Source organism: Pinus tabuliformis, chromosome 4_2 (genome assembly GCF_031772625.1).
Source record: "Pinus tabuliformis cultivar Carrire ecotype Pingquan chromosome 4_2, CPIR1, whole genome shotgun sequence".
NCBI lineage: Eukaryota > Viridiplantae > Streptophyta > Pinopsida > Pinales > Pinaceae > Pinus > Pinus tabuliformis.
In genome coordinates, this window is record NC_142304.1 from 507,037,780 (window position 1) to 507,056,555 (window position 18,776).

At 40.9% G+C, this 18,776-nt stretch overlaps 1 protein-coding gene across 3 annotated transcripts in view; it reads left to right on the forward strand.

Annotated features, from left to right (window-relative positions):
- TRANS11 (translocase 11) overlaps positions 1–18,776 on the forward strand; it is a 361,659-nt gene that overhangs the window by 144,316 nt on the left and 198,567 nt on the right. For all 3 annotated transcript variants that reach the window (XM_089428953.1, XM_089428952.1, XM_089428954.1), the window contains one exon: positions 5,576–5,769. In XM_089428953.1, the coding sequence (XP_089285079.1) occupies positions 5,576–5,769 (194 nt within the window). The remainder of the gene's footprint in view (positions 1–5,575; positions 5,770–18,776) is intronic.

Here is an 18,776-nt window from a genome sequence, read left to right on the forward strand (position 1 = left end):
GGGAAGTCGAGTTTCCTGCTAAGGGAAGTCGAGTTTCAGTTGCCGGAAGCTGGGGTGTGAGTCTGGGAGGCAGAAGTTCGATTTTCTCAGCCAGCAGAGGATCTGGAAGAGGGGCAGCATAATACCCATCAAGGGTGACACAAAAATTGCCGAGAGCGACACAGTTCTGCACAGAAACCACGCAGAGGGTGATGAAGAGCCTCCAGTTTAGCAGGATCAGTCATTGATTCTCCCAATGATAGGGTGAGATCATTTCACTAGTCTTTTATTCAGTATTCTCTCTGTATCGGATTGCTAGTTGAGCATCCTATAATTGTACTAAGATTTTCTCCTGCATAATAATAAAACCCTTAGTGCTGTTGCACTAGTTTTCCTGCATCAAGTTTTTTCGTGGACTTTTGTCCAAAAATAACGGTGTCCTTTGTGCTTCTATTTTTCTTGCTTAGTTTCTATGTTTCAGAATCATATTTAATTTGGTGTAGGTTGCTTCAGTAATTTACTTCCATGTTTCAAGAAGAAATCTGAAATAAGCTTGTAATGTAATTTACGATCTAGGTGAAATAGATTCAGCTGGTTGCAGTAGGATTCTTGAGATTGTTAGATCAAGGAATTTTCACATCTCTAAAATCTGAGTTGATGAAGACTTTTCTCCATATAATTTAGTGATACTATCCAATTCTTCAAAATTATTCACACTATAGGAGGATGGAGACTTTTTATTTACCTTCTGACTACTCTCCATAAATCCCATCCAGTTTTCCAAGGACAAATGATGCTCTTTTCCATCTACATTGATTTGCTCACTTGTTCCCACCATATCTCCTTCTAGGATCCTTCTTGCATAAGGACAAGTGAGTTCATCATGTATGTCATCACAAGGTCTACAATAAGGCATGGAATCATCAACTAAGTTTGTAGACTCAAGTGGATTAGGTGGCCTATGGTCATTGGGAGGTCCTCTCTTTTGCCATCTATCATTTCCTCTATTTGGGAATCTCCCACCTTGATTTCTTTCCATGGCCACTAATCGATTTTGGATAGCATTCATTTGACTAGTGTGATTTGCTTCCATACTCTTGATGAGTTGGGTTAACTCCTTAATAGGATCATGTGTAGTCTCTTCTTTGGCCTTGCCTTTGGAATCATTCGATTTCGATGGCCCTCTAGTGAAACCAGGAAGTTCAGACTTTCCTGATTGCTTTCTAGCCTTTTCCATTTTTAAGGCTTCAGTTTGAGCTACACCTAGATTTGCAGGCTCCTTCCTCCTCAACTCATAAGCAATATCAACACCAAAAACATCCAGATATGAGCATAAAAGAAATTCATCAGGAGGTTTAATAGTAGTAGACATGCTTTTTACTAATCCATTGAATCTCTTGTTAAACTTCTAAATAGTTTTTCATTTTCATTTTTCTTCATATTGCTAATGACGTTGATCAAATGCCTATTTTCCTTCTTCTCTCCAAACTTATCTAAAAATGCAGTTAGAATGGCTTGTAAAGAGTTATATGAGTTAGCAGGTTGCTCAGTGAGCCAATCAAGAGCATCCTCTTCTAAAGATAAAACAAAAAGTCTCATCTTCACATCCTCATAATTAGCAGTGTTACACCATTTAAAGATACAAACATTAAAGTTTTTCACATGTGATGTAGCACTAATGGCATTGTTACCTTGAAAGGAAGGCAACTTTTCAATAGCCTTGTCAGGGATATTGTGAGGATAGCCATTTATGTTAGTGAAGTCACAAGGAGCAAAAAGATCATGCATGATGCTAGGCTCTACATGTTCTTGAAAAAACAAATGAATATTAGAATTAGCCTCTTGCCCAAGACTAGAAAGAGCTCTACTATGAGAAAGTCTATTCAACCTCTCTAAAAACCCTTTCAAGATTAGGGGAGGGGCTAACTAGAGCACTTGAATTTCTCTTAGTAGAGACTTGCAAAATTTGGATTCAGTGGAGTCGCCACTTGAGCAAGAATCTAATTCTAAAGTTCAAAAATCCTAAAACCAAAAGGTTAGTTGATTTCCTAGGTACAAGAAAGCTTGTCCCCGACAATGATGCCAAAAATGTTGCTCCTGCCGCCTACACCTACCTACAAGTTAGTGAGAAAAGCCTTCAACCCCACAAGGTGTGGTTGGGGGCAGAGAACTCAGAGAAGGGGCTGCCACACTAATCCCGACTCTCTCCGTTTGAGCTAATTCCTAGGTTAGCTAAGGGGGGTGGTCCCTAATGAAAAGTTAAGTTAAAAGATGTGAATTTCTAGGAGAGTATTATAGTGAAAATGGATTACTTTTAAGGATTTATGAGCAAATATGATGTGAGTAACTTGAAATAACAATGCCAATCATTAACATGAGAAAAACCATAAAACTAGTGCCTTATAAGGAATTTGCTCAACAATTTAAAGATATATTTGCTCAAAGTAAAATGCAATGCTCTCAAAAGAAAAAACAAAGTAACCTTGAAATGTAAACAAAAGATTGTTAGCACAAGATATTGCAAGATACAAAAATGTTTTTGAGATAATCAATTTTATGAATCAAAACATGTGAAACATATCTTGCCAAAACCCAACAATTAGTAATTAACTTGGAAATGTAAAAGAAAGGAAGTGCTAAACCAAGACATCAATATGCAATTAGACTTGAAGCATGAAAATAAAGCATTTGTTTGAAAGGATTACAATACTTGCTTTTAGAATAGACTTTGCATATGAAAACTTAAACTATTAAGAGACAAGTGAAGTAAATGTAATGGAAAATGCTCTTGGTTAATTTTCCTAATTATTTCTACAACAAGATTACAATTTAACTCTTCAATCCTTAGACCTCACCCACGCCCAAAGATATGGATCTCACAGTGAAGAGTCAATAGAGGAGTAGAGAGTCTATAAGATGTCTACCTCAACCAATTTATGTTGGAGGTAAAATTTTAATGAGGCTTGGGACCTTCCTATACTAAAATGTCTAGACGAATTGCAAATTGTGTTAATTCCCCAATTAAGATAATGCTACATGCAAATGCTTCAAAGAAAAATAAGATAGTTGCAAAACTTGAGAGACTAGAATATAAATGAGCTCATATGTGTTTGCACCATTAAATTGAAAATAGACAAGTAAAATGGAATAGATTGCTTTAAGCTACAATTGTTTCAAATAAATGATAGTGCTCCAATAGTTTCCATGACATATAGCATAAATTGACCAAGTAGTGAAGCATATACTTGAAGAAATTATGAAACAATTAAAACTTGCCAAAGTATGAAGTGTTTACACATAAGATAAGATTTGCTCAAGTTTACAATTTGGAAGCTTATGCATGTGAGAATTTAAATACAAGATTAGTAAAAATTGCATGTGGAGTGAAATGTGTTGATTTTAAGCATGCACAAAATGAAATTAAATGCTAGAAAGCTAAAAAAAAACTAGAAGCAAAATTAGGCCATCCACAAAAATCCCTCCTTTAAATGAGGAAGAGGGATGCCATGGGAAAAATCCCAAGCTCTCTCAAACAATTTTTTTTTTTTATGTTTTATTAGCGCTTAAAGTGGGTAAAAATGCCTCTAAGAGGGTTGCCCACAATATGAGAGAGATCTTTACAAAGATAGGAATCTAACAAAGTTAGACTCTCCCAAAAAATATAACAACAACAAACTTGAAGATGGAAAAAAACTCTCCAAAAGAGATTCACAAGGCTCAAAAGGCCCACGACCTAGATGAGTTTACAACTCTCTCCCAAGTGCTTACGACATCCTTAGAAATCAGTCTTTGGATAGCATGAGGGGGTTTTGCATACATACGAGTGAGTAGTTTCCCAAAGCTTCTCCTCAGGCTCCTTGCTGCCCAATGCTCAAGCCTATGGGCTGCAAAACACAAAACCAATTGTCAATGTGAAATTAGGAAAAAGAAATCAAAACTAAATTACAATTTAATATACAAAATACTAGCTCAAGTAATGGAAGTTAACCCCCATACTTGCCTAACTTTGGAAATGACTCTTGAATAGAATATATAACTTGAAAGAACTAGAATCAAAAAAGTATTTTAAATTTAAATGGATGATCAAGTAGCTATAGAGTAAGAAAACTCCATTTTGCTTTTCGTTGGATGGAAGACTTGGAGCGAAAAAATGGTTGAGTCTTGGATCGTTTTGATTCTAGGAGTGAGTTGATCTAATTGAGATTTCTCCCACTTTTAGATGGATTCCTACACACAATACAAAAGATTTTTACTACACACTTGAACATGTATTAATTTGCAAAGGATTAGAGCAATATAATGAATAAGATAGGCCAAACATTCTTCCTAAAATGAATTGACAAGCTTATCCCTAGAAGACTACTCTAAATCAATGATATGTGCAAGATAACTTGCTCACATCAATCCAAGCAAGATGACAAGTATAAACCAATATTAATTCAATATGCAAAATAAATTAAACACAATAGCAATAGCATGAAAGGACATCACCTAATAACGCCAAGAGAACACTAGCCAAAAAGCCCCAAAGTTTTGATTATATTAAGAAAATATGCAAGTAGAAAATGACAGAGTTTCCTCAAGCCCAATAGCTCATAACATGATACAATATGAGAGCACATAACCTCATGATATAGAGAGTTGGGAGCAAATCCCATAAAATATGTGCACTGCCCAAAATTTCTTCTAATTGCGGCTAGAAGGAAACTGAAGCTATGCTCTCAATAATGCCCGGATCGATCTGAAATTGCAGTCACAAACTCCTCTCCTAAAACCCATAAATGCCTAAAAAAGGTTTGGGTCAACTCCAAGCCAAAATCGAACCCACAATGTGATGCAAATTGCCTAGCTAAGCAACAATATGCCCCGCTATAACAATGTACGATTATGCTGGCTCAAATATTGCCTGAAATATTCTATAAAATTAGTTGGAGACTCCTCTCAATAAACCCACAAAAACCCAGGAATCCTTTGGGTTGATTCCAACTTCACCCAGTGACCCCAAGAAATGCGAAGTTCACTCTCTGTCAAGCCAAATACACTGCTGGAAAATATACTGCTGAATGTGAGCCAAGTCCTCCTGGAAAACCTCCCAAACTCCTGTGAATCTCCTCTAAGAAATACTCCATAACTCCTACCCTTATCTCTCCACAACTCTACTCCTCCAAACCCTGCAAAATCTGTGACTGAGAGTTCCTGCGCCTCTTTTATCTTTTCTTGTATGTTTGCAGCCTCTTTTTTCTCCAAAAATTAAGTGGAGCCTCCATAACCCACTTTTCCTAAGCTTTATATGCCAAAAATATTTCTCAATGCCAAAATTGCAATAATGATGATTTTACTTAGAAAATTATTTATTGGGGACATGATAGTTGAATGAGAATCACAGGATAGTATGAATTCATTTTTGGTTCCTTTGTTTTGTATCTGATGGATTTGATATTGTCACTTGTTCAGCTCTTCAGTTGATTATATGCAAAGGCAAATAACAGTGACCATAAAATATTTTCTGATTCTTATTCATTTGAAATCAAATTGAAAGTTCGAAACTTTGTTATGAGTGTTGCCTAAAGCACACTATTATTTGATTGTCTTGCAGGAAAGCATTAGTGCCTTTACCTCCACCTCTAGGTCCATTGTATTTGGGAAAATGGTACCTGCCATTAACAGCATTTTGTTTTGCGGCTATGGGAAATGGTGTTAACTTGACAGATGGCCTCGATGGTCTTGCTGGAGGGACTGCTGCATTGGCTTTCATAGGGATGTCCATTGCTGTTCTACCCATTTATCCTGGTTAGTTAGAGCATTGACTCACATGTTACATTTTATTTTCATGTTAATATTTTCATAGTATGAAACCAATTCAATTCCTCCTTGAAGAACATGTCTTTCTTATTTGAACACTTTTTGTTTTCCATTGATTTAGATTGTCCCAACAATTAGTTGAAATATACTAGATGGTTGTTCCTTGTTTCGTAACCTAGCAAGGTTTTCTTTACTAGTTTTGTAACAGCATATTGCATATTCATATAACTAGATAAGTAGGTTAGTAAACTTTCACTTCAAATTTAGTGGAGTCCTAAGAATCTAGTTCTGACTACTACAAGTAATATTATCATTTCTGATGAACTAATTGTTAGTATTTCTGCATTTATGCCTTTTATTGCAAATTCAGAAATTCCGCCATAGACTGGAGGCTTCACAAATCAAGTCCCAATGAACTTCAGCCTTAGGACTGATCTGAAATATTAATTTACAGCAGCAAACAGTGGACAATATTTCATCTTGCTCCAAACCCAACATGCTAGGCAGTCCAAGAAAAAAGATACCAAACATATGCCAACAAGTTTCGGCTCTTGGGGCACACTTTTCAAGCATAAACCAGATCTGAAATCACTTTAACCACTGCAGGTTTACAACAGTAAATCTGCCCTATTATTTTCAATATGTTTGTCAAATCACTTAACACTTTCAGCACTTAAATACGAAATCAGCATGAACAGTAAGTGTTGGAAATTACCCCATCAAGATGACAATGCAGACTGAAAATCAAATCTGCTGTTACACAACTTTGGACTTTTGGAAACTCTCTCTCTCTCTCTCTCTCTCTCTCTCTCTCTCTCTATATATATATATATATATATATATATATAGCAGTGAAGTACATGAACATACTCAGCTTATCTTGAGGTGGTACAATCTTCAAGCTCCGAAACCCCTAAGTAGGGGAACAATGAAACACCACTAAAGATCCACAAGCAAGCATCAACACCAGCAAGTCCTCCTTGGTTTTAACAAGCTTGTATCACACAAGCTGTCCACACTAGCAGGATGATCTTCTTTAGGGCTTGCAAACCCAAATGATGTTACATCACACAAAGATGGCAAGACAACTCTAGCGCTAGCCACTAAATGTACATGTCAATCCTTGGGTTTGGATCCTCAAGCTCTATGTCTTCAACTCTTACATTGGCACAGGGATCAAGACCTCCATGGAACATCAAGGATACAAAAGCCAAGTCCTCTTCCAAGCAAGGCATCACACCAAGCTCAAAGCTCATCAAGCTTATCTCTTCATGCTCTTGCCCTAGCCTTACGTCCCACAAGAACAATGTTCCAAAATCATGCAAGGCATTAGCTCCACTCTCCATGTTTCTACTAGGGTAGAAACCCTAGTGCTGCAACAAGTGCATTAACAACCATCATCATCTTCAACATTATGCTCTTCTCTAGGGTTTAAATGCATAGCACAAACTGTAGCATCACAAGAGCAAATCCTAGCATCACACAAGATCAATCTCAACATAACATCCAAGATGGCTTTTATTTCCCACCACCTGTGGGTGACACCCATAGGAGAAATAATTCTCCTCGATGGTCCTCAGCCGGTTGTTGATTTGGGGTAGCATCGGATGTGCTCTAGCCATGAAAATTGGTGGAGAGGCTAAAGCACATGAGATCTCCAAGACCCAGAAATGGTTTGGGCAGATTCTAACCGGTTTGGGAGATAGTAAAATAATTAATATTTTTAATGGAGTTCCTAAGTCTAAACTTAGGAAAAATAAAATATTAATGGGTATTAATATAAAACTGGGTTAGAAGGTTCCGAAAGTCATGGATCAAGCCAAATCTAATCTTAGCCGTTGATTAGAGATTTAATCTTGGCTGTTGATGGACCAGTGAGAAAATTATAAGAAGAGGCTTGAGGGTCAGTTGGAGAACACACTGAGGGATACCAGTCAGTTCGATTTCTGGAGCGGGGTTAGCTGAGAAATTCGAACAAGTGGTCTAGAAAGTAGCAGGAGGTAACAAGTACAGAACAAAGAGTCGGGAACAACACCAGAGGATCAACGCAGAGGTTGGAGAGGCAGACACAGAGGCAGCAGACTGTGTAGTCACTGGAGGGCCTGCATGGGTGACGTAGAGAGGCCCAGTGCTGATGCAGAGAGGCAAGAGCTGACGCAGAGGGTCTGGGAGCTACGCAGAGTTCAGCTAGCGTGACACTAAGACTGGGAGAAGTGCTGGACAATTTTCTCTCTGTTGGGTAAGCCAATTTGGCACTCAGTTGTACTGAAGAATTGCTGAATAATAAAATCCTCCCTTGCTGCACCGGTTTTCCCACATTGGGTTTTTTCGGGGACTGTTGTCCAAAATATCTGTGTCGATGTGTTGATTATTGTGCATGTGTTTGTTTCTGTATTATGGTGTGATAACTACAACATAATTTCTTTTAATGTTTACTGAAGGATTTTCATAAATAACTTATTGGGAAATAAGTAGGTAAAATAAATCAATTGTTGCAGTGATAGAATTTTCACACCAGTAGCTAACAACCCCTTGCAGCCACCACATAGCTCGATGTACCACCATCTTTGTCACCTGAGCCAACCATTACAAGTCCTCGCCCATCTGTTATGATCGTATGTTTGAAGGTGGGCCTTCCAACCCCGAAGGTATGGCTTTTCATTATGTAGTGTTGATTTGTGGTAGCATCAGATGTGCTCTAGCCATGAAAATTGGTGGAGAGGCTAAGGCACATGAGATCTCCAAGACCCAGAAATGGTTTGGGGAAATTCCACTCGGTTAGAGAGATATTAAAATAATTAATATTTTTAATGGAGTTCCTAAGTCTAAACTTAGGAAAATTAAAATATTAATGGGTTTTAATATAAAATTGGGTGAGAATGTTCTAAATGACATGGATCAAGCCAAATCTAATCTTAGCCGTTGATTAGAGACTTAATCTCAGTCGTTGAAGACTCAACAAGGAAAGTATAAGTGGAGGCTTGAGGGTCAGTTGGAGATACACAAAGATTGATCAATCAATTTGATTTTCTGGAGCAAGGTTTGCTGAGAAAAATCGAACAAGTGATCTGTTGCAGCGAGGGGCAGTGAGTACATAGCAGAGAGGTAGAAATAGTTCCTGAGGGTTAGTGCAGAGCCTAGAGAGGTTGACACAGAGGCAGCCAGAGCTACGCAGAGGCAGCAGGAGCCACGCAGAGGCAGCTAGAGACTAAGCAGAGGCTAAGGGGCCTACGTGGGTGATGCAGAAGGCCAGAGAGCTGACGCAGAGAGGCAGAAGGATGACGCAGAGGGTTCCAGAGCTATGCAAAGGCTAGCAGGGCTGACGTAGAGCCTTGGAGAAGCACCAGAAGGATTTTCATGGGGCAGACTTGATGAATATTTGTGTTCGAGAAGAGGTATTACTGGTGTGTAAAAACTTCTGTTGGGTGAGCTAGTTTGGCACCCTAGTTGTACTCAAGAAATCTGCATAATAATAAAATCCTCAGAACTGCTGCGCCAGTTTTCTCGCATTGGGCTTTTCCAGGGACGATTGTCCAAAAATAACAGTGTCCCTTTGTGTGTTTGTCTAGTATTTCAGTTGCTGATCAGTATATGAGTTAAGGCTGCATTTGTGTTTATTTTCAATATATATATGAATAAATAACTTGTTTAGGAATAGACAAGTAGGTGAAATAAACCATATAATGTAGTAGGGATTTCTAACGGGTAACATTTAGAAATTTCAACATGTAGCTGTGTATCTTTGCTTAATTATCATGGACACACTTCTAGACATGGATTATTGGGGGGATTCAACAAAAAGAATGGGCTTGGTTTGTACTCTTGTCCCCTTGTCCAGTTTGGTGGTTAACCTTGTATCTTAGTCTCATGGGATCTCCTTTATGGGCTACTAGCTTTAGGGGTGGCGTTACTTGGGAAATCCCGATTTTGGTTGCGTGGTCCCGCTTCCTGACATTACACATCACTCCTCTTCGTTCATTATAACCCCTTTTCACATATTTTCCATCCAGGTCCACATTTGTCCATTGGATCTGTTATCCACCACCTATGGGTAGTGTATATAGGAGAATTTTTTTCTCCTAGATGGTTCTCAGCCGACAACCATCAACCCCTTGCAGCTACCAGATAACTCGATATGACATTGTCTCTGCCACTTGAGCCAGCCATGTTGTCCCTCGCCCACTTGTTATGATTGCATGTTTGAAGGTGGGCCTCCCGACCCTGAAGGCATTGCTTTTTATTATTATAGTTGAGTAATTTTCCTTACTTTTCATGAGCACTTTTGGCCATGGATTGGTGGGGGGATTTGGCAGAAAAAGTGGGCTAGGTCTGTACTCTTGTCTCCATTGCCTGATTTTGTGGTTAGCCTTGTATCCTAGTCTTGTGGGATCTCCTTTACTGGCCACTAGCTTTAGGGTTGGCACTACATGGGAAACCCTGATTTTGGTTGCGTGGTCCCGCCTCCCGACACAATATACATTGCCCATTTCCACTCATTTTAATCACATTCATCTCTTTTCCCATCCGGGTCCACATGTGTCCACTGGGTCCTATAGGGTTAGCCTCCCCCTCGCCTTGTCCACACTGTGGGTCGGGCTTGGAACAATGCCTCAGAGGTTGATGCAGGTAAAAGAAAAGGAAAAAGCATAATTTGGCCTCTCAACAGGAAATGTACCACAAAATGCAAAGGATGTCTAGGACATACGCATTTAACACGTAGGCAAAAATCAAACATGAGCTCTACTCCTTATCCATGGCCATCACCCTGGTTCCTATGGGCCCTAGATGAGGCCCCTCCATCATTAAGGAACCCATGATTATCCCAACCCCTGGTGGGCAATGAACTACCCCATCTTAAGGGGGTATCCACTGCTCTATATTACAAATCATGCTCTCATCCCCTGGATCCCCGAGTAGTTATGAATAAAAATTTATCAAAGGAAAAAGACATATGAAGAAAGGTGGAAAAGCAAAGGCTGGGGTAACTCATGTGCCATGATTTGCTCCCTCCTACACTCATATACCCAGGTGTGGGCTTCCCTTATTATAACTACCCTTGTACCATGACATGTGGTTTGGATGATTCCCTTGATCCCCACTTTGTTCCATCACCATATCATTTGCCACCTACCACTTGAGGGATGTACCATGGACATGTCACTCCCTTTAAAGGTTGAAACCACCTAATAGGGTCCTTGATTACCCCCCTTATTGAGCTTGGAGACACTTGTACATGCCAAAGCCCACTATTGATCTGAAAATGGGGCATTTAGGCTTCTTGCCTAACTTACAAGAACCTCTCCCACTTCCAAAGCTTTAAATTATTCCCAAGCCTTTATGATTAACCAAATGCGGAATTAATAAGTGCTTGACAATATAGGTGTATGCTTATGTCTGTTTTAGAATTGTTTATGTGCTTAAACTGATATATAAATACATATAACAGTAAATAATGCAACAGTAAAACAAACACATAAGACAACAATTTAATTAGGAGTTCACCCAAAACTCTTGGGCTACGTTTCCGTGAGCTCTAGTCAATTCAACTAGGCTCTGGGATTATGGCAAAGTCCTTTTTACAAGCTCTTGGCTCAACTCCACTGTTTTACACAGAAACAATGGGTTTAGACACCATTTTATCCATGGCTCTTGAAGCTCTCGGCTTTCTGGCTCTCGGCTCTAGCTCTGGCTCTCGGCTCTGGCTCTGGTTTTGGCTCTTAGCTCTGGCTTTTCGCCTTTGGCTCTGGCTCTTCAGCTCTGGCTCTGGCTCTTCGGCTCTGGCTTCTTTGGCCCCCTTTGGCTGCTTATGCTTCTCCTTTTTTTTTTCTCAATTGTGCTCTCTGGGCTCCTTTGAGGCATTTTCCCGGCTTTTCGGCTTCCCCAACCGTTTCCCTGCGTTCAATCATTCCCCTGCGGCTCTGTGGCTTCTCTGCGCTGTCTGTTCGACTAGCCATCTGGCTCTACGGCTCTGTGGCTTGGAAATGCCTCATCGTCTACCAAAAACGCCCACTTGTGGCGTGGAATGATGATCGGGAGCTGTTACAAGGGATTGGGGCCGATTTCCAGGCAATAAGCCGAAAATAGACAAAATCCATTACACAGAGGTTTTCCTGGAAAATACACTATCGGGCGCGATTCTTGGACGTGAAATTCCCTTCAATCGCCCCTAAAATCCCTATCGGGTCCGCCATTAGGCATTATATCGCATTGCATAAGTGTTTTGGGTAAAATCCCAAATACACGGGAAAACGATGAAAAACCCGACAAAATTCTTTTTATCGGACTTCAAATTATATCGAAATCGCCCTAAAATCGCATCAGGTCCGCCTTGGGTCGCTATTGCAATCCCCACCGTCGATCCACGGGATCTCTGATCAACGGTCGATATCCAATTTCAGGCAGCTTAGGAGTAGGGAGGTTACCCGCCTGAAAAGGCGGTTTTCCTCTCTCCTCCGCCAGCCACATGTCGACCAGTGTGTGGGCTCGGGCGGAGTTAGCCCAATACCACTTTCCGCCTAAGGCCCGCCCGAAATCCCGCCTTATCGGAACTCAAATTTTATGTATCGCGCCTATAATTTCCCTTCGGGTCCGGCTTGATCGCTCCGGGCGTCTTTCCTTTGTATTTCGGTTTTTACACTGAAAAGCGTTAATACACGGGAAAGCCCCTTTATGGCGGAACTCAAATGTTATCGAATCGCGCCTATAGAGTCCATCGGGTCCGGCGTTATCACCCCTTTACATCGCTGCGACACGATGTTGCGATGCGATATATCGCAATCGCAAGTCGCATGGGCCCGAGGGTCTGTCCCTTTACTCGTGGCATCTGCGATGCCGATCTGCCGATATCGGCGATCGCAATATCGCATCGGCCCGGGGTCCTTGCCTTAGGTTATGTGCATATGCTTGCCTCCGACTCGATATGTTGGGGATCGACAATCGGGGGTTTCTCCCCTTTCCGCTTAGGTCCACCTTCTGGACCTCCTCCGATGCGATTTCCCTTTATAAAGGTTTTTTTGCCCATTTTAGGGGATTTTGCCTCTTTTTCTAAAGAACAAAGGGCATCTTCTTTCTGCGATAACTTTTGCATCCTAAGTCCATTTTTGCCCATTCAAGTTGCAGTAGATTCAAAATGAGACGATCTCTGCAATGGGGCTATTTCCAGGAACTTCTTGGTACTCTCATTTTCCTTTGTGAGGAACACTTAGACTTAGGAGTCTATCCAAAATCCATTTTGGATCACGCCTTCCCACTAAAAGAACTTTTGGTCTCCAAAATACTGATATACTGATCTGAACAGTAAATGAGAGTAACAACACCCTCTTCTTTCAGCCTCCACACACTTGTCTTTGCATAGTGCCTTTGAACCAAGTCTCTAACCACTTTCCTTTCTGGATGTGCTGGTCCTTCTGGGAAGAACTGCTTTCCTCCTTGCCTTCCTGCAGAACTCCTGCTGAGATGGTCATAGAAGGTAGTTTGAACTTTTCTGCCTTGATCATTGATTCAAGGTGGCTCAAACAAATGTGAAGTACATCTGCTCCACAAAATTTTCATTTGTACCTGTTTGACAAGCTATCAACAACAACTGTTAACAACAACTGGATGGACAAAACTCCTGCTTCAACAAAAGAAACAGATTTCACATCTTGTGAACACCTCCATGTCTTACATCTGCATACAAATGATGGACTAAACAACAAGCCCACAAAACATGCCTTTAAAACAAATGACCCTTCAAGTCAAGCATGTAGAAAAGGACCATTAGGACTCTTTTTCAAAAGATGAAACACTTCATTATTATCTCCATCTTGGAGACCAAGTTAACTTCTCCCAAGTCAACATTGCATCACATGCATGTCAAAGCAATCAACCCTACAAGTTAATTACACATACATGTTCAAAACAAGGAAAACATCAACATCCCTGTGTCCATGCACATCATGCTCATGCATGCATTTCATCCTTCAACTTTCACTTAAGTACACTGTACTTTCGAAGCTGAAATGAAATATAATGTTGCAGCAATACAGTGAGCCTCCTACTCAACTTTTCCATTCACTTTTTTGGTAAAAACCTGCAACTTGCATCTCATTAACAAAAAAATGCAAATAGATGCATTAATAGACATGCAATCTTAATTGGATAAGAACTCTAACCATTTCTCACCAATCCCTTTCAAAGGTACTACCTTTGTCTGCACATCAACATCAACATGTGAATCATCCTGAGACACATCATTCATGGAAACTTCCTTTCCATTTTTGCCATCTTCTCTTTCCACTTTCTTCAGCTTTTGTGGAAGCATTGTTGGATTTAGAGTCCAACACTTTTCAGCAAGATGCCCTTGCTTATGGCAGTAAGTGCATTGCATGTGCATCCTCTTGACAGCATGATTTGCCTTGTCCAATGGACCTTTGGCTTCTTGCTTCTTTCCCTTCAAAAGTTTCCTGTATGTGGCCATTCTCTTCCAGCGTCTAGAAACATGATGGTTATTCAAACCACAAAAGGAATATGCAATTCTTTTCCCATATCTATGTGGAAATTTATCATGCTTTGCAAAATCAAAAGGAATATGATTAGAACCATATTTATACCTGCCTCTTTCACCTTTATTGCCTTCATGAGGAGGTGAAGCAAATGAAGAAGTGGCTCCCTCTGGAACACTATCAATCCCTTCAAGGCTGTTAGAGTTTCCACAACTCTCTAGTTCAAGTGTGTGCTTCTGAACACCTACATCCTGCAAATGATGTTTCAAGCTATTGCATTCCTCCTGAATACAATCTTCACACTCTGCAATGCAACTCCTTCTTGGAGCTGTTTCACTGGCCTTCATGGCAGTTTTGGAACTCTCTCCATAAAACTGTCCATAGCCAAGACCCAAATACTTAGGCCTTTCCTCAAACATTATTGGCTCAACAATGCCTTGTGCATGTCTGCCCAAGCCTTTTCCTTCATAGCCCATCTTGGGCATTAGTTTGGAACCTATGCCTCTAGTATGTTTTTCAAAAGAACCAATATAAGCATTCTTAGAAGAATTTGAAGACAAACTGGAATGGTTTACCTCTTCTTCAAGCTGATACTTGACCAAGGCTTCTTTGGCAACAAAGAGTTGTGACTCCAACTCATGCATCCTTTTCAAGTTCATATTTGCAATATGAAGTTGCCTCTCCATTTCCTTCAATTTGTCAGAAAGCAACTGCTTCTCTTCCTTCATGGAATTCAACTGCTCTCTAAGTATGCTGCTCTTCCTTCCCTCCTCACACATTTCTCTCACCTTGTCCATCATAATGAACAAGTCTTGCTTCATGCCTTCATCAAGGAGTCTTGTGATTCAAGAGGAGTTTGAGGACTCACTTGTAGAAGTTGTCATTATACCAATGAACAAAAGAACTTCAAACAAGATTACTAAAGAGCTTATTTAAGCAACCTTTTGCAACAAACCTTTTGTGCTTTAAGGACTGCCTTGAGGTCCTTTGGGATAGAAGAATGCCTTCAGCCCTTCTTCCTTCTTGTCCTTCCTGGACTGAGCTATCAATAGCTTTCCCTTCACCTCTGCAAACTCAGAAAATGGTTAGTCTGCAAACAAGCATACAATCACTCAGACAATCAATCCTTGACTGCCCAAACACCTTTCAGACAAGCAATCTTTGCTCTGTCCATCAAGCATTCTGATATAACCTTCTTTGAAGGTGAAGTTAACCAATCTTAAGCACTCTGATACCACCTGATCTGAAAATGGGGCATTTAGGCTTCTTGTCTAACTTACAAGAACCTCTCCCACTTCCAAAGCTTTAAATTATTCCCAAGTCTTTATGATTAACCAAATGCGGAATTAATAAGTGCTTGACAATATAGGTGTATGCTTATGTCTGTTTTAGAACTGTTTATGTGCTGTAAGTTGATGTGCTTAAACTGATATATAAATACATATAACAGTAAATAATGCAGCAGTAAAACAAACACATAAGACAACAATTTAATTAGGAGTTCACCCAAAACTCTTGGGCTACGTCTCCATGAGCTCTAGTCAACTCAACTAGGCTCTCTGGGATTATGGCAAAGTCCTTTTTACAAGCTCTTGGCTCAACTCCACTGTTTTACACAAAAATAATGGGTTTAGACACCATTTTATCCCTGGCTCTTGAAGCTCTCGGCTTTCTGGCTCTCGGCTCTGGCTCTGGCTCTTGGCTCTGGCTCTTCGGCTCTGGCTCTGGCTCTTCGGCTCTAGCTCTTCGGGCTCTAGCTCTGGCTCTTCGGCTTTGGCTTCTTTGGCCCCCTTTGGCTGCTTATGCTTCTTTTTTTTTTTTTCTCAATTGTGCTCTCTGGGCTCCTTTGAGGCATTTTCCTGGCTTTTCGGCTTCCCTAACCGTTTCCCTGCGTTCAATCATTCCCCTGCGGCTCTGTGGCTTCTCTGCGCTGTCTATTTGACTGGCCATCTGGCTCTGCGGCTCTGTGGCTTTCAAACGCCTCATCATTTGCCAAAAATGCCCGCTTGTAGCGTGGAATGATGATCAGGAGCTGTTACAAGGGATCGGGGCCGTTTTCCAGGCAATAAGCCGAAAATAGACAAAATCCATTACACAGAGGTTTTCCTGGAAAATACACTATCAGGCGCGATTCTTGGACGTGAAATTCCCTTCAATCGCCCCTAAAATCCCTATCGGGTCTGCCATTAGGCGTTATATCGCATCGCATAAGTGTTTTGGGTAAAATCCCAAATACACGGGAAAACGATGAAAAACCCGACAAAATTCTTTTTATCGGACTTACAATTATATCGAAATCGCCCTAAATCGCATCAGGTCCACCTTGGGTCACTATCGCAATCCCCACCGTCGATCTATGGGATCTCCGATCAACGGTCGATATCTAGTTTTGGGTGGCTTAGGAGTAGGGAGGTTACCTGCCCGAAAAGGCGGTTTTCCTCTCTCCTCCGCCAGCCACGTGTCAACCAGTGTGTGGGCTTGGGCGGAGTCAGCCCAATACCACTTTCCACCTAAGGCCTGCCCGAAATCCTGCCTTATCGGAACTCAAATTTTATGTATCGCACCTATAATTTCCCTTGGGGTTCGGCTTGATCGCTCCGGGCATCTTTGCTTTGTATTTCGGTTTTTACACAGAAAAGTGTTAATACACAGGAAAGCCCCTTTATGCCGGAACTCAAATGTTATCGAATCGTGCCTATAGAGTCCATTGGGTCTGCTGTTATTGCCCCTTTACATCGCTGCGACACGATGTTGCGATGCGATATATCACAATCGCAAGTCGCTTGGGCTTGGGGGTCCATCCCTTTACTCGTGGCATTTGCGACGCCAATCTGCTGATATTGGCGATCGCAATATCGCATAGGCCTGTGGTCCTTTCCTTAGGTTATGTGCATATGCTCGCCTCCGACCCGATATGTCGGGGATCGACAATTGGGGGTTTCTCCCCTTTCGCTTAAATCCGCCTTTTGGACCTCCTCCGATGCGATTTCCCTTTATAAAGGTTTTTTTGCCCATTTTAGGGGATTTTGCCTCTTTTTCTAAAGAACAAAGGGCATCTTCTTTCTGTGATAACTTCTGCATCCTACGCCCATTTTTTCCCATTCAAGTTGCAATAGATTCAGAATGAGATGATCTCTGCAATGGGGCTATTTCCAGGAACTTCCTGGGACTTTCATTTTCCTCTGTGAGGAACACTTAGACTTAGGAGTCTATCCAAAATCCATTTTGGATCAACTATGGAAGGGCATGCCACCATGGAAGGTCATGCTGCCATGAAGTGCCCAATTGATTCCATGAATTGTAAGCTCTTTTACTTGATTATTCTAATGACTTGTTGTATTAGAGGGCAAGGGGACGCATTGGATCTTATGCAAGATTGCAGGTGGGTTTCCATTTGGGGATTGGTCTCCCTATACGGGGTCCTAGCCCTCTACAGGGCCATTTTGGCACTTGTAGGGTGAGCATTGAGAACCATGGGCCTCCACCATAGCCGAGAGTACTTCATGGATCCCCAACACCACTCATTGAGTACTTGTGTTCCACCTTTTGGATGAGGAAGATGCACCTAGTTCACCATGCCTAGCCGACTCTACACTTGCACCACACACTTGGCAGATGATCCAGGGTCCAGATGAGGGCTTATGTAATCATCCTAGCCCTTATAGATGGTTTACAGGCATTTTCGATCCACTTGAAGACCCATGAGGATGTCCTTGTGTCCTTCACACCCACTTGGGGGCACTACAAGGATTTGATTGGAAAACAAGGGGCCAATCCCTTGTCCACTATGTTTGAGGTCCATTCTCGCATCATGACACACTTAGGATTTCATTAGGCCTCCTCAAAGGTCCAATGACTCACTTGATTGATCATTCGACCCTCTTGAGAGGCTTATTGAGCTATCTTGGTGGGCTTGTCACCAAGGGATGTTATTATTGCACATTATTTTATTATTTGGGGCTCAATTAGGCGAAATTAGGCAAATCGAACTCATTAGTGATTGTATAAATAGATGTGAGATGATTCGTTTTGATCATCATCACTTGGATTAGATTAGTATCTCATATGAGATTTTCACACTTTTTGCTAGGATGAATTTTTGGGGCTTTTCTTGATGCACCATGATGTTTGGATTTCACTATTGTCTTTGGAGCTTCTCTAATGCAAAGTTGATAAATGGATATACTCTCTCTTTCTCTTGTAAGTCGAAATTTTGATGCTATTCTTGTTATCTTACTGGTTAATTGCATGTATGTTGTTAGCTTTATTCTTGTATGGGTTAAATGTAATGCAAAATTCTTTTGGGACCTTGAATAAGTGTTTAAATGCATGCATTGACCTTTGAGGGATTGGGCGAATGTTCCTAGAGGCACCTCTTAGGTTAAAGACCTCAAAACTGTCTCCTTCGCAAATTTGAAGTATAAATCTCTATTGATCTAGTTGTTGCCCTTGGAGAGGCTAGCAAAGATCAATTAGGGCTCCTTAGCTCACGAAATTTCATGATCTATGTGT